The following is a 17347-nucleotide window of genomic DNA, read 5'->3' on the forward strand; positions in this document are numbered from 1 at the left end:
TCTATTGTACACAAGAGGCCAGACAACAACAAGTGTGAGTCACACGACGGGGAAAAGTCTGAGCTGAATGTATATCTCCATAGTCTACTGATGTACATAGGAGCTTGTGGTACACTATGTTTCTGCAAAGGTCTATAAAGACAACAAGTCCATACATGCATATGGAATAAGCATACAGTGAGTTTGGTTTTATGATGTGAGGTTTTTCCCCTCTCTTCTTACCTGCACCTGGCCCTTGCCCATGATAATGTCCACGATCTCATTGTCATCCTTGTTGAGCTTGGTCTTGTCGTAACATTTCTCGTAGCACAGGATCCGCAGGCACTGAGAACCCTCCAGCTCAATTTCAAACTCCTATTGGACAATGTAGAGTCAGGACAGGAGAACAGGCTTCAATGTCCTATTGACCAGAGAACATTCTGTATGATGGAGTACTGGAAATGGAGACAACATTGACAACATAACTGACAGTAATATGACCTGAATATTGGAGCTCTGTGTTGGTCTCTCACCTCATTCCACTGTGGTTCAGTGGTGTCTCTGAAGACGCGGGTCTTGGCCTTGCTGACAAAGTAGCCATACGAGTCCACCTCTAGGGTACAGTACAGATCTGAACAGGACACAGAGACACAGGGTACAGTACAGATCTGAACAGGACACAGAGACACAGGGTACAGTACAGATCTGAACAGGACACAGAGACACAGGGTACAGTACAGATCTGAACAGAGACACAGGGTACAGTACAGATCTGAACAGAGACACAGGGTACAGTACAGATCTGAACAGAGACACAGGGTACAGTACAGATCTGAACAGAGACACAGGGTACAGTACAGATCTGAACAGAGACACAGGGTACAGTACAGATCTGAACAGGACACAGACAGGGTACAGTACAGATCTGAACAGAGACACAGGGTACAGTACAGATCTGAACAGAGACACAGGGTACAGTACAGATCTGAACAGGACACAGACAGGGTACAGTACAGATCTGAACAGAGACACAGGGTACAGTACAGATCTGAACAGAGACACAGGGTACAGTACAGATCTGAACAGAGACACAGGGTACAGTACAGATCTGAACAGGACACAGAGACACAGGGTACAGTACAGATCTGAACAGGACACAGAGACACAGGGTACAGTACAGATCTGAACAGGACACAGAGACACAGGGTACAGTACAGATCTGAACAGGACACAGAGACACAGGGTACAGTACAGATCTGAACAGAGACACAGGGTACAGTACAGATCTGAACAGAGACACAGGGTACAGTACAGATCTGAACAGAGACACAGGGTACAGTACAGATCTGAACAGAGACAGGGTACAGTACAGATCTGAACAGAGACAGGGTACAGTACAGATCTGAACAGAGACACAGGGTACAGTACAGATCTGAACAGAGACACAGGGTACAGTACAGATCTGAACAGAGACACAGGGTACAGTACAGATCTGAACAGAGACACAGGGTACAGTACAGATCTGAACAGAGACACAGGGTACAGTGCAGATCTGAACAGGACACAGGGTACAGTGCAGATCTGAACAGGACACAGGGTACAATACAGATCTGAACAGAGACACAGGGTACAGTACAGATCTGAACAGAGACACAGGGTACAGTACAGATCTGAACAGGACACAGGGTACAGTACAGATCTGAACAGGACACAGGGTACAGTACAGATCTGAACAGGACACAGGGTACAGTACAGATCTGAACAGAGACACAGGGTACAGTACAGATCTGAACAGAACACAGACAGGGTACAGTACAGATCTGAACAGAACACAGACAGGGTACAGTACAGATCTGAACAGAGACACAGGGTACAGTACAGATCTGAACAGAGACACAGACAGGGTACAGTACAGATCTGAACAGAGACACAGGGTACAGTACAGATCTGAACAGGACACAGGGTACAGTACAGATCTGAACAGAGACACAGGGTACAGTACAGATCTGAACAGAACACAGACAGGGTACAGTACAGATCTGAACAGAACACAGACAGGGTACAGTACAGATCTGAACAGAACACAGACAGGGTACAGTACAGATCTGAACAGAACACAGACAGGGTACAGTACAGATCTGAACAGAGACACAGGGTACAGTACAGATCTGAACAGAACACAGACAGGGTACAGTACAGATCTGAACAGGACACAGGGTACAGTACAGATCTGAACAGAGACACAGGGTACAGTACAGATCTGAACAGAGACACAGGGTACAGTACAGATCTGAACAGAACACAGACAGGGTACAGTACAGATCTGAACAGAACACAGACAGGGTACAGTACAGATCTGAACAGAACACAGACAGGGTACAGTACAGATCTGAACAGAACACAGACAGGGTACAGTACAGATCTGAACAGAACACAGACAGGGTACAGTACAGATCTGAACAGAACACAGACAGGGTACAGTACAGATCTGAACAGAACACAGACAGGGTACAGTACAGATCTGAACAGAACACAGACAGGGTACAGTACAGATCTGAACAGGACACAGGGTACAGTACAGATCTGAACAGAGACACAGGGTACAGTACAGATCTGAACAGAGACACAGGGTACAGTACAGATCTGAACAGAACACAGACAGGGTACAGTACAGATCTGAACAGGACACAGGGTACAGTACAGATCTGAACAGAGACACAGGATACAGTACAGATCTGAACAGAGACACAGGGTACAGTACAGATCTGAACAGAGACACAGGGTACAGTACAGATCTGAACAGAGACACAGGGTACAGTACAGATCTGAACAGGACACAGGGTACAGTACAGATCTGAACAGAGACACAGGGTACAGTACAGATCTGAACAGGACACAGACAGGGTACAGTACAGATCTGAACAGAGACACAGGGTACAGTACAGATCTGAACAGGACACAGACAGGGTACAGTACAGATCTGAACAGGACACAGGGGAGTTAGACATCACAGTGAGTGGATCTAAAATAATCAGCAATTATAACACAATAATATCAATATCAACAGTAAATGGATAAACATTTTCATTAGGGCCAGGATGAACCAGTATCACTAGGTTTATTCCATGACTATAATGAAAACACCAAGCAGACCTAACTCTTTGGTCCTTTAAAAACCTGCTGTATGTAAAATATGATGTGCTTCAGCTTGGAAAATCAATGAATGTGACTCTGGATGACAACATAATGATGTTTGTTTCCAACGTCAGAGCTGTTTTCCTAAAGAAGTTAAATCCGCTTCATGTTCTGTTTCCTTGTCATGATACTAATGAGTATCGCGATACTGGTATTGTCCCGGTCCTAATTTTCAGAATTATACCACAACTGTGTAGAGCTGGATCATTTCTATATTAATGGTCAATCCACTGAAAATGTGTTTCTCAACCCCTTACCACCGAATGGTAGAGGCCTGCATTACTGACAGAATGAACAAGGAACACAGACATGACTGCACACACACCATTACAATATCTCCCCAGCACTGGTTTAAGAGACCGAGTCAGAGGCCTCTCGTCATCCCTGCTGGGGTCCCTGGGGTCTCCCCTGCTCTCTGACAGCATGATGGATGGCTACCGACTATGCCCCTGACCCTGGGAGTCACCACAGCTACACACAAATTCACATCACCCAGGCACAGAACTACAGACAGTGTTTACACTGTAGCGCAGTCAAACATGACTTAGCAACATGAAAACAACAGCATGACCCATGTCTGTCTGGGTCTGGCTCATAGACCTATATTCATCTCTGGGTTAGGGGATCATACCAGTTGAGGTATGGACGACCCTCAGTCTTCTGTCACAGAACAAGCACAGCACAGGGAGGCAAACGAGAGAGAGGACCTGCATATTCTTGTGTCTGGGATAAGGTAGATATGAGGTGGGGGATAGTAGAAGGATCCAGACTGGAGAGGGGAAGGGCATCTCATTTCATGGTGGTTCCATTTAATTCCTGCTTGTTTTCCAGCATACTGAAGCCCTCTGATGTAATCACCACTCATAATGAGGAATCATTTAGTATGGGGAGTGTGACCATCGTCCTATGATCTCTGTCACAATATAAAAACAGGCCTTATATCAATAATCAGACATTGCAAACAGTTAAATGGTTTATGATAAGCACATATTTATTAATGGTATAATGTCCTTTTTGTAAATGATTACCTGGTATTTCCTCATTGATTATAGAGGGTTATCTGTTAATATCCTGGTCAGGGAACTACTGGGCAATGGGAAACGTTGAAGAAAGCATGGTTTATTCAGTGTACGGGAATACTTTGTTATCCCGGGTGGACATACCTGTTCATATCCCAGACTGTATTTATACTAAAAGCATGGTTGCACCGTTATGGATGTGTGTGAAGATGTTTAGACGCTAATTCATGCTGTTGAATGTTAATTGAACAGGATGTGAAAGGGCTTCTTCCCATTGGTCAGATGCATGATGGGTATTGATAATTAAACCCTGTAATTTCTGTGTGAGTACAGACAAAGACAGACAGGGTAAGATTGGCATACTGCCGGGTACAGGAATGACTGAAGCCTGGCATTTTTTTTGAGTTGATTAGTCCTACTTTTTGTTCATCGTCCTGTTGATTTGTTTTTGTAAATAACTGTACAGTCGCCGGCTTATTATCTTCACGTTTGCTAATAAAAGCTGCTGTCTGGGAAAGAAAAACCGCATCTTCCTCCTCCCTGTTCCAACCACACGGTCAGCCTGACAGGTGGGCAAACTGACCATCTGGGGGGGTTTCAAAACGGAGTCACGTTTTAATAATTAAACATTCACCACATGGGTGATGTAATAAAGTGAGAGGAAGGGGACCTGTCACAGCACCACGATCATCTGACACTAACTACTGTCCATATCATTTAGTAAGTCAAAGACTACCTCCCACAGTGCACTACTTTTGACCAGAGACTTATGGGCCCTGGTTAAAAGTAGTGCACTGTAGTGAATAGGGTGCATTTGGTACGCAGAAAATGTTACATTTAAGACCACTGGGTATAGGTAGTACAGTACATATTTGGACATTGGCCTAGTGTGCTGCTCCATTGAAGTGAGTTCATAGAGAGTTAGAACAGGGTAGTTTATCACTGTTAATGACCACAGAAATAGCATTTGGCTCTGTTGAGAGAAGAACCATTTCGGAAGCACAACTCCCCACTGTGTCAGATTTACACCCCAGCAAACTCTGTTCAGACAGTGTGTAAACCAAAAACCACTCAGGGAAACATTCATACTCCTGGACAACTCATAAATTTAGCGAGAAGTGTATTTTTCCTTCATATCTGAAATAGGTTTATATGCCTAAAATCTTGCAATAAAAAACAGGGCCAGAGGGAACATATTTAGCCTCGTTTTCATTTGTCCTAGCTAGTAGTGTTGCCAGAGGAGAGATTCAGAAATGGGACATGAGGAAGTGAAGGAGAGCTGGCGACTAAAGGTGATTGGTTGAATAAGCCCTGAGGGCTGTCATTTCATTGGCAGACCTCTTCCGGCTGTTGTATAAGGGGTTAAATGGTCAGTGAGGGGTCTGAGCGAGGTCACACACACATACCGTCTATAGGGGTTAATGGATACTGTCCTGACTCTGTCCAGATGACCTGGAAGTTGACCCCCTCCCTTTTTGTGTGTCCTCTTTCCTAATCCTAGCCTGTAGCTGTGAGTGTTCAGTGGTAGGTGAAACAGTGGGCAGAGAAACGGAGACTCAAACAGTCATGCTGAAGACTTAAAGTAGGGGTTGTCTTATTTTTTTAGGATTTACATTTTGGATGAGCTGAAAAATCAACAGGAATTCAGCAAAAATGTGTTTAATTTAAGTATTCCACAAGTAAAAAAATAAATGTCTCAATGTGTCTCAAGGTATGAAATTACTGTTATTTTTAAATACAATCTCTTTTTAGGCTTAGTTGTAGTTAATTTTCAATGTACCAATTATTATATTATTTTCCAGCCCCCTGATCAACTATATTGGCCGGCAGGCTGAATCTAGCGTCCCACCACTGACTTAAAGCAATCAGTATATGTAGACTCTGGAAGAACAACAAGGCCTAGAGACGGAGGGGGGAGAGAGAGGGCCTGTCTGCTTTATAGTGTGGGAGTCCCTTCCCCTCTGTGTGTTTTCCAACCACCTCCCAAACACAGATCCTTATTGTAACATGACGAATCTACCGCTTTATTTAGAACATACTGGAAGAAAGCGGAATTCAAAAGGAACATTATGAAGAAGGAAACTGTGCAATCAAATTATTTTCATTGGATCCGGAATGATAACACTAATAAAAGGAGTAAAGGAAAAACGATTAAATGAGAAAAGCATGCAGAGGGCTGGATAACATGAAGCATTACAGAGGAAGAGATGAGAAAAGCATGCAGAGGGCTGGATAACATGAAGCATTACAGAGGAAGAGATGAGAAAAGCATGCAGAGGGCTGGATAACATGAAGCATTACAGAGGAAGAGATGAGAAAAGCATGCAGAGGGCTGGATAACATGAAGCATTACAGAGGAAGAGATGAGAAAAGCATGCAGAGGGCTGGATAACATGAAGCATTACAGAGGAAGAGATGAGAAAAGCATGCAGAGGGCTGGATAACATGAAGCATTACAGAGGAAGAGATGAGAAAAGCATGCAGAGGGCTGGATAACATGAAGCATTACAGAGGAAGAGATGAGAAAAGCATGCAGAGGGCTGGATAACATGAAGCATTACAGAGGAAGAGATGAGAAAAGCATGCAGAGGGCTGGATAACATGAAGCATTACATAGGAAGAGATGAGAAAAGCATGCAGAGGGCTGGATAACATGAAGCATTACAGAGGAAGAGATGAGAAAAGCATGCAGAGGGCTGGATAACATGAAGCATTACAGAGGAAGAGATGAGAAAAGCATGCAGAGGGCTGGATAACATGAAGCATTACAGAGGAAGAGATGAGAAAAGCATGCAGAGGGCCGGATAACATTAAGCATTACAGAGGAAGAGATGAGAAAATCTATCCTATACATACAGTACTAGTCCAAAACTCCAATATGATATTTTACTGTATATGTGTGTATTATAATGCTGTATGAAACCACCAAATCTCCATCTTATAGAGGTGTTATTACAATGTTCAGTGGTGTAGAAGATAACACCTTTATTTTAGGTCAATGTTTTCCCCTCATTTTTTTATCGTATTTTTGGGGCGAACCAGTAGACTTCTAGAATCTTCCACTGACCCACTTCTGAAATATTGCCCTGAGATGAAATTGAACTCTGCTTCCTATTGGATGAAACTGTGTGTGGCAACAGTGATAAGACCATTTTAATAGGACATGTTTGTACATACTCCAGTACTGTGCGCCTTAATCATATTGTAATGACTGTAGGAGCCATATGTTGTAATGTGCTATGGGCTACTGTATTATTATACATACACACAATCGTACCAACACACAGGCACACACTCTTATGCAAGGGAGAAAATGGGTGACAGATGACTTGTACACAAACAATATGCCCTAAAGGCAGAATCAGAGCAATACAAAATGTAAGGACTTAGACCAGGGAAGCCGACAATAAAACTAAACATGAAATGACAGATGGTCGCCAGTCTCCATAACGACCCTTTTCTAAAGAATTAGGGGATTTCCTAACGAACTAAGACCTCTCTATAAGACTTGTGTTCCAAACGGCATCATACACAGACAAACACGTTTGTACCAGTACTTACTTTATTACAAGTCAACCAACATAATATTTTCGACAATATCACAGGTTCCAACCCAAGTGCCAATGTGATTTAGCAAACTTCAGGCGATGCTATGGTTAGATGATATGAAAATAAAGCTCTTTGGCCAAGTACACCAATCCCAATACACCAAACATTGGTACTGGTACTGTATATAACATTCTATTGGTTGCGAGAATTTTGTATAATCATTTACATTGAAAAATTCAACGTTTTGAATCAAGCGTTGTTTTGTGTATCAGTTCATAAACCATCTGCAGAGAAACTTTTCCTATTTTCCAATCTTTTCCTATTTTGCAATCTATATGGCACAGCTGTCATTTTTTTGGTCCGTTAATGAAACTGGTATACTTTTTTTATTTATCATAATTTTCTGTAGCCAATTTTGGTCTAATGCAGGGCCGACAGTCAAGTTCCTTACTTTCTCCCCCTTCCACTTTCCTCTTCCATTTTTGCGGTAAAATTGCAATTAGCTGGTTGTAATTTTGGGTAGAGCAGACATTTCCATATTTTTGTTAGCTGCATGTGTGACATAATGCCACCAGTCCTATTTATGATATAATTTACAAATATATATATATTTAAAAAAATAATACATATATTTTTTTATTATTATATTTCAGTTTAACCATAATATTTTTGTAATATTTATTCTGTATTTTCTGGTGGATTAAACTGAAATTGCAACCAACTTTCTATGGCTTGTTTAATTTCAAATAACTGAAAATGAGAGGCTGTAATCTGAATAAAGGCCATTCTTGAACATGGGATGAGACATTATTACTAATCTGCTAGAGAACCAGTACGGATTTAAGTATAACTTTTGAATGACAATCCTTTAGTGAGAGGTCTAATGCTTTAATATTTAATCATTTCTGCCCTCTGAATTCATATTCATTATATAAATAGGCCAGTTTAATTTTGTCGCGCTTGCCGTTCCAAATAAAACTGAATCATTTTTGCTCATATAATTAAAAAAAACAAGTTGGTATGTGCAGGCAAGGCCATAGGCAAATAGGTAAACTGTGATATGACTAAAGAGTTCATGAGAGTGATTTTTCCACAAATAGACAGGTATTTTACTTTCTACAGTAGCAAGATCTTATCCATTTTTGCAAATTTTCTATTAAAATGTATTGTAATGAGAATTTCTTTCTTTCAGGAAATAAATACTGAGTATGTCCACTTCACCATCAGACCATTTTATTGGTTAACTACATGTAAATAAAATGTGTGATCCAATACGTAATATAGTACACATCATTATTTGGTTGTAATCCAGGGGTTAGAAAAAGTATCTAGATCATCTATGATGCTGTGGATTCAAATTGTGGATTAAAAAGAAAACATGAATCAGTGTACAATGACACCTTTGTTTTTAAACCTGGGATTTCTAGGCCCTTGATATTATTGTTGGATCTGATTTTAATAGCCAACATTTCGATGGCCATAATAAATAGATATCTCGATAATGGACAACCTTGTTTTACTCCTCGACAGTTTAAAGTTTTGAGAAGTCGTCATTATTTACTATTTTACAGCTAAGGTAAAACACAACTTTAACCCATTGTATAAGAGATTCTCAAATTGAAATATTCCAGGCGTTTATATATAAATTCCAGACGTACTTTATCAAAAGCCTTTTTAAAGTCAGCTATGAATACCAGACCTGGTCTCCCACATTGTTTATAGTGTTCTATTGTTTCCAGTACTTGTCTTATATTATCTCCAATGTATCGTCCATGTAAAAACCTGTCTGATTAGGATGAGTAAAATCTGACAATACCTTCGTAATTCTAAGCGCTATTTTTGTTTTTACTTTACCAGGTAAGTTGACTGAGAACACATTCTCATTTACAGCAACAACTTGGGGAATAGTTACAGGGGAGAGGAGAGGGAATGAAAGAGACAATTGTAAGCTCGGGGTGATTAGGTGGCCATGATAGAATGAAGGCCAGATTGGGAATTTAGCCAGGACACCGGGGTTAACACCCTACTCTTACAATAAGTGCCATGGGATCTTTAGTGACCACAGAGAGTTAGAACACCTGTTTAACGTCCCATCCGAAAGAGGGCAGCCTACACAGGGCAATGTCCGGGGCAATGTCCCCAATGATTGGGATATTTTTTTAGACCAGAGGAAAAGGGTGCCTCCTACTGGCCCTCCAACATCACTTGCAGGAGCATCTGGTCTCCCATCCAGGGACTGACCAGGACCAACCCTGCTTAGCTTCGTAAGCAAGCCAGCAGTGGGATGCAGGGTGGTATACTGCTATGCACTTTGCTAGAATTTTTGCATCACAAAACTGAAGGGGCCTCCATTTTTAAAATGGACTGGATCTTTATAATTACCACTTGGGTCCTGCTTCAGTAATAATGAAATCAGACCTTTTTGTTGAATATCTGATAATATAACATTTTTATAGAAGTGGTTAAAACATGCTAATAACGGTCCTCTGAGTACACCAAAAAGGTTTGGTATGCCAACTGGCCCTGGAGTTTTCCCGGACTTAAAGGCTTTAATTGCATCAATAAGTTCCTCATCTGTAATTTGGCCTTCACATGAGTCTATCTGTACAGATGTTAATTTTACATTATTTATAGGAGAAAAACCCTTACAATTAACTTTGGTTAGTGGAGATGGGGAGGAGACTGAAACACAAACATATGCTTAAAGTACTTTACTTCCTCTTTCAAAATATAGTTTGATGAATCATGGGTGACTCCATGTGTAACAAGTTTCAGTAAATTATTTTGGTAGCATTTCTATATAGAAGATAAAACATTTATTTGGTGAATTTTCCCCCATATTCCATCCAGTTAACTTTATTTTTTATAATAAATTACACTTGATCTTCCTTGAATAAGTTCCTCCATTTCTTTTTGTTTTTCCTGTATTGTAATGTATTCTGTGCATCAATAGTACTGTTTTTATTGCCATATATCTGTACTGTTAGTCCCTCCATTTCCTTCCTTAATATGGATTATTTTGATTTAAATTGCTTTTGTTTTATAGATGAGTATTGAGTTGCATGGCCTCTAAGGGCACATGCAAAAGTGTCCCATACAATAAGGGGAGCTGCTGTACCTATGTTATGTCTGGAAAGGTCAGTTGTTCATTCTTCAGTTCTGGTTAAAAACAAGAGGTCACTCAATAGGCTTTGATTAAATGTCCAATATCCTTGTCCACGTGTAAATTCTGTAAGAGTAATGTATATGCCAATTATTTGATGGCCCGACCACATGTTATCCCCGATCAACACTTTTTGAACTTTTGGTGCCAGAGAAAATGACATAAGGTAGTTGTCAAGACGACTAGCTTAATTGAGCCTCCGCCATGTATATCAAATCAAACTTTACTTGTCACATGCGCCGAATACAACATGTGTAGACCTTACTGTGAAATGCTTAACCAACAGCGCAGTTTAGGTCAGAATATTTAAGCCCCCATATATCCACGAATTCCATTACAGTGCATTCGGGAAGTATGTTGGACTTTTTCCACATAATGTTACGTTACAGCATTATTCATTATAAATACTTTCTTTCCCTCAATCTACACACAATACTCCATAATGACAAAGCAAAAACATGTCCTTGAGTGGCCCAGCCAGAGCCCGGACTTGAACCCGATCAAACATCTCTGGAGAGACGTGAAAATAGCTGTGCAGCGACGCTCCCCATCCAACTTGACAAAGCTTGAGAGGATCTGCAGAGAAAAATGGGAGAAACTCCCCAAATACAGGTGTGCCAAGCTTGTAGTGTCATACCCAAGAAGACTCAAGGCTGTAATCGCTGCCAAAGGTGCTTCAACAAAGTACTGAGTAAAGGGTCTGAATACTTACGTAAATGTGATATTTCCGTAGTTTTTTTCCCTATACTTTTGCAAAATTTTCTAAAAACCTGTTTTTTCTTTGTCATTATGGGGTATTGTGTGTCGATTGATGAGGGAAAAAAACTATTTAATCCATTTTAGAATAAGGCTGTAACATAACAAAATGTGGAAAAAGTCAAGGGGTCTTAATACTTTCCGAATGCACTCTATATTTGTATTATTTTGTTTGTTGTACTTTTTACCCTTTTTCTCCCCAGTTTCGTGATATCCAATTAGTAGTTACAGTCTTGCCCCATCGCTGCAACTCCCGTATGGACTCGGGAGAGGCGAAGGTCGAGAGCCATGCGTCCTCCAAAACACGTCCCTGCCGAGCCGCACTGCTTCTTGACACACTGTTCACTTAACCCGGAAGCCAGTCGCACCAATGTGTCGAAGGAAACGCTGTACAACTGGCAACCGTGTCAGCGTGTGTCAGTGAGTCGCAAGAGCGCGATGGGACAAGGACATCCCAACCAGCCAAACCCTCCCTTAACCAGGACGACGCTGGGCCAATTGTGCCCCACCTCATGGGTCTCCCGGTCGCGGCGACACAGCCTGGGATCGAACCCGGGTCTGTAGTGACACCTCAAGCACTTAGACCACTGCGCCACTCGGGAGGCCCCAGACTTTTCCAAACACAAAAACACACCCCATCTTCCATCACAATACACCCACATACGCTGCTTTCGATGTCCTCTGTTAGCTGTGTTTTTACCCCTACCATGTTGATTCCTACCTAACTTCAGGCTTTTCAGTACTTTGTGTTCCAGTTCCTTATATATGAAGATGGATTATTTCAATAATGATGCTTTCTTCTAATGCTGGCTTTATCTATTTATAAATACTATAAGTAGAAAGTTCAATACTAATTATTTTACAACATTCCCTATTTTGAATGGTATAGTGTATTTGTGGTTTATTTCTTTATCAAGTGTTGTATTTCCATGTTCATTACAATCCCTAGCATGGATAGTATTGGGTGTTCCATTATTCGACTCCTCTATGGGAACGTTGTATTATTTAGAATAGCCATGGAGTAGTCTTGGTGTCTGGAACAGTTGGTTGTCAATATACAGTTTATAGACTACAAGAGGTACACGTTTCCCTTTAAGTCTATTCACCTTGAAGTGTGTGTACAGAACTTTGCGCCATTCTGCAATTTCCTTCAGGAACTGATCATTCATTCCTATTTTTGTGCCAGCGAGTCTTTTGTCCAGGCTATTAACTATTATTTTAAATCTTTAAAAAAAAGCTAATTTGGCAAACCATTGGACGCTCGTATCGCTGTCCTCTCTTTCTGAAACGGTGTACACGTTCAAATCTGATTTTGTCGACAGTATCGCCTGGGATCTGTAGAGCTTTAAGGAGGAATTCTTTCACCACGCTTTCAGGCTCTTCACCTTAACTTTCTTTAATACCAGTAAGTATCAGATTTTGTCGCCTGGGACCAAGTCTGTATTACAAGTACGACTTCTCTCAGAAACATGTTCTCCTTATGAAGTAAATTAATGTCAGTTTCAATAGTATTGATTGTCCCCTTTTAGCTTGTTTGTTTCTTTCTCCGTTGTTGCAGCATTTTCACCACTAATTTCAAGGCTCCTTTATTTCTTTACTGACAAGTTCAATACTCCCAATTTATTGATTTTAGCAGGTCGGTTTCCAATCTTACCTTACCAGATGGTGAAAAACATAAATCGGTGTCGGTCGAGGAATCTCGTAGCTCTCGCTTGGAGTTTGGTTCTCCATTTTTTCCCCGATTCCTCTCCAACATGTTTTGACCTCGACTGCATAAACTTCTCTAGCCTTATACGTTTTTTGGGGTTGTTAACCAGCTTGAATGTTATTGTTGTGAGTAAATGGATCAGTAGTGCTACTATTTAGTCAGTTTTAGAGATAATGAATATTGCGATTTCTCACGAGGCATTTTGCGCCGCCATCTTCAGTCCGCCATCACACTTCCCTTCAGGGCTTTTCCTCCGTTTTTTGTCCCTGTGCTGAACCAGGTGTCAGGAAGGGAGGGAGGGAGTGAAAGAGGTTATGGGGTTATTTTGCTTCCAGTGGTTCTGGGCCCCTTGCTAAGGTCAACAGCATCATGAACTTGGATATTTTTGCCAAAAACCTGTTTGCCTCTGCCAGGAGACTGAAACTTGGACGCAAGTGAATCTTCCAGCAAGACAATAACCCCAAACACAAATCAAAATCCACAAAGAAATGGTTAATTGATGACAAAATCAACATTGGCCACATCAGTCTCTGGACTTGAACCTCATTGAAAACAAGGATCTGGAAAGATTCTGTACAGATGAATGGGCTAAGATCCTTCCCAATGTGTTCTCCAATCTCATAAAACATTTAGAAAAATGCTCAGTGTAGTTATCCTCGCAATCGGAGGGTGCAGGAGTATTAAAAACGGGAATCAAACAATTTTGACCCCCATCTTTTTTATTACTTGTTTAAAAAAAATATTATTTGAGAGCAATTGTATTAGTATAAAATATTATAAAATAAATAAAAATGTGCATACAATATATCTAGGTACTTGTATTATTTATTTTATACTGTCTTTTTTGCTCATCTTTATCAAGGGATACAATAATTGCGGACCCCACCGTAGGTGACGTTACTGCATCATTATGCTAGCTACGACTAGCTACCATCTGATACATAGACATAGGAGACACTACCCATGGAGGGGTGTTTAGACTAAAACAGCATATCTTACATTACAGAGGGCAGGCTCTACCAGAACAATGCCATGGTAACAATACCCCTTCGTCTCCCGCATATCAGAAGGGCATGATAATGGTTTGGTCCACTGAGAAAACAGAGGGAAAAGTAAAACCAAACCACTTCCACGTCCCTCTCTGTTCTGGAGAGGATCAAACAGGCTTTCAGTGGAGACAGCTTTCCAATTTTTCTCCAATCCATTACACAAGAAAATCTATTTCTGAAGCTTTCATAAAGTACAGTACAGGCGATAATGGTAACTGAGGCAGAGGTTGGGTGTTTTTTTCCTCTTGTGGTGATATTTGAACAGGTGCTTCTTCTGTAACAGGCAGTAGAGCGTGTTCAGTGGAGTGGCAGCTGTCTGGTAGAGACATATCTGAGCCACTCTAGGGCTCACTGACATCATATCACCCTGATCACACACACGCACAGGGAGAGGGTGTGTCGACAGAGACACAGAGACAGACCGAGCGAGCGAGCGAGCGATAGGGAGAAAAAGACAGATAAAAAGCTTCTCCTGGCCTTCGCCGTCCATGTGTGTGTGTCCCTTGAGGGTCCGACTGTGGCTGTGTAGGGGCCACTCTGTTTTCCCCCTCAACTTTCTTTATGGAGTAGCTGTGTCCCTGACAGCCCCTAGCATCAAAGCAGCCACAAGAATGTGACTGTGGTCCAGAGCTGTTCCTCAGGGACTGGCCCTGTGGCACGCTCTCTACCACTAATTCATTCTCTCTCTCTCTCCACCTCTTCCTCATCTCCCTTTCTCTCGCTCTCTCCCCCATCTCAAACTTTCTCTCTATTTCTCTCCTTTTTATCAGAAGAAGCCCGGAAACACATCGGTAATAGCTTGAGGTAGCAGAAGCACCTAACCACAGATTTTAACCCGTTACTGATCTCTATAATACATAAACAACTTTTGGAAAGCTCCTTTTCTGAGCTAGCCATTAAAAAAAGTATTGTCCACAGATGTAATTGAATCTGAAACATACTTTAACTGGAAGAGAATATTGAAAAATATGATACATTTAAGCAATAAGGCACGAGGGGATGTGGTATATGGCCAGTATACCACGGCTGAGGGCTGTTCTTATGCACAACGCACCGCGGAGTGCCTGGATACAGCCCTTAACCATGGTATATTGGCCATATACCACAAACCCCTGAGGTGCCTTATTGCTATTAGAAATGTAATTAGAGCAGTAAAAATACATGTTTTGTCATACCCGTGGTATACGGTCTGACATACCACGGCTGTCAGTCAATCAGCATTCAGGGCTCGACCCAACCCAGTTTATAATTTAAGTTTGTTCAGACTGTATTCGACATCAAGGAAATGTTTTACTATAAAATTGTCCCCAACTTCCAACTGTTCACTGTGTCCCCTCAATCAGACAGGCACATCCATTCCAATGGTGCTAATCAAGGGACAATTGAAGACTGAACAAATATACTTGACTCTGTAAATAACAATCTCAGCTAACGCCCCACACATACAAACCAATTATGTATATTTAGACTTTCTTTGCTTTCAGGCCCACTGGGAATGGGTGGTGGGTGGGCATCTAGTCATTGAGGGGGAGGGCAGGGGGGAGACTCAGGGGATGGATGGTGGGAGGGGGACTGGGTGGGATAGGAAGGGGCGGGAGGCATTCTTTCTTCAGGGCGCGGCGGTGGAATGCGTCGGTGTTATCGTCATATGCATTTCTTTCTTTTTGGACGTATAGCCCCCCTTTCTGAATTTGAAAATGACAAAACGAAATAAAAAGTTAGTCAAAAATAATAATAGATATCCCGTTACTGTAAATCCTTAACCATTAGGGAGATGAAATAATACCTGACCCTGGTTCAATGGTAGAGGGTAACTTCTGTGCTGGGGGCTGTTTTGTGTATTTTTGTAAAAGGCTTTACTTTGGGAAAGAAGACAACCAGTATGCAGGGACAGACAGGGGGACACCTACACTCTTCCTCACTGTCATCTCAGTCGTCTCTGTTGGGATGCCACACAAGTTGTAAATTATATGCTCCAACCATCATCATACACACACACACGGGTGGTGATGAGCAGATGCTGAACACATGCGGTATAAACCCAGTATGACAGAAAGACTTACTGGCTGACTCTTTGAAGCCTTTGGCAGAGTGGACGATCACATGGAGGAATCCATACAGGCCTGAGGTTTCCTCATCTGAAACAAACAGCACAACAACACAGTTAGTCTCCGTCTGTCACACTCATTATCAGTGACCTGTAAGTGGCCTGGGACAACTCATTATCATTACCTCGAGGGTGTGTCAAATGAGACCCTATTCCCTATATAGTGCACTACTTTTGACCATTCAATTCTAGTCATTTAGCAGATGCTCTTATCCAGAGCGACTTACAGTAGTGAATGCATACATTTCATACATTTTCTTTTCCCGTACTGGTCCCCCGTGGGAATCGAACCCACAACCCTGGCGTTGCACACACCATGCTCTAACAACTGAGCCACACGGGACCAGGGTCCATGGTGTGGGTGTTCGTGTGTGTGAGGTATTCTTTCAGGTAGATACTTTTTCAGGTAAACTGAAGCCCCATGTGGGAGCAGAGGAAAGCACGTATATCCTACCAACGGGACATTAAAAACTAATATTTTATGCTTCACCGAGTCGTGGCTGAACGACGACATTAAGAACATAGAGCTGGCGGGTTATACACTCTATCGGCAAGACAGACCAGCAGCCTCTGGTAAGACACGGGGCGGGGGCCTATGCATTTATGTAAACAACAGTTGGTGCACGATATCTAAGGAAGTCTCAAAGTTTTCCTCGCCTGAGGTGGAGAATCTTATGATAAGCTGCAGACCTCACTATTTACCCAGAGAGTTATCAGTTTTTTCTGTAGCTGTCTATATACCAGCACAGAGCGAGGTTGGAACTAACACCGCACTAAATGAGCCGTATTCCGCCATAAGCAAACAGGAAAACGCTCATCCAG

At 41.7% G+C, this 17347-nt stretch overlaps 1 protein-coding gene across 6 annotated transcripts in view; it reads right to left on the reverse strand.

Moving 5' to 3' along the window:
* Nucleotides 1-17347, reverse strand: part of abr (ABR activator of RhoGEF and GTPase) — a 233895-nt gene that overhangs the window by 67102 nt on the left and 149446 nt on the right. For all 6 annotated transcript variants that reach the window (XM_029700420.1, XM_029700422.1, XM_029700424.1 and 3 more), the window contains 3 exons: nucleotides 16482-16556; nucleotides 513-610; nucleotides 223-354 (listed from right to left, as the gene is read on the reverse strand). In XM_029700420.1, coding sequence (XP_029556280.1) covers nucleotides 223-354; nucleotides 513-610; nucleotides 16482-16556 — 305 coding nt within the window. The remainder of the gene's footprint in view (nucleotides 1-222; nucleotides 355-512; nucleotides 611-16481; nucleotides 16557-17347) is intronic.

The sequence above is a fragment of the Salmo trutta genome, chromosome 19 (genome assembly GCF_901001165.1).
Source record: "Salmo trutta chromosome 19, fSalTru1.1, whole genome shotgun sequence".
Classification (NCBI taxonomy): Eukaryota; Metazoa; Chordata; class Actinopteri; order Salmoniformes; family Salmonidae; genus Salmo; species Salmo trutta.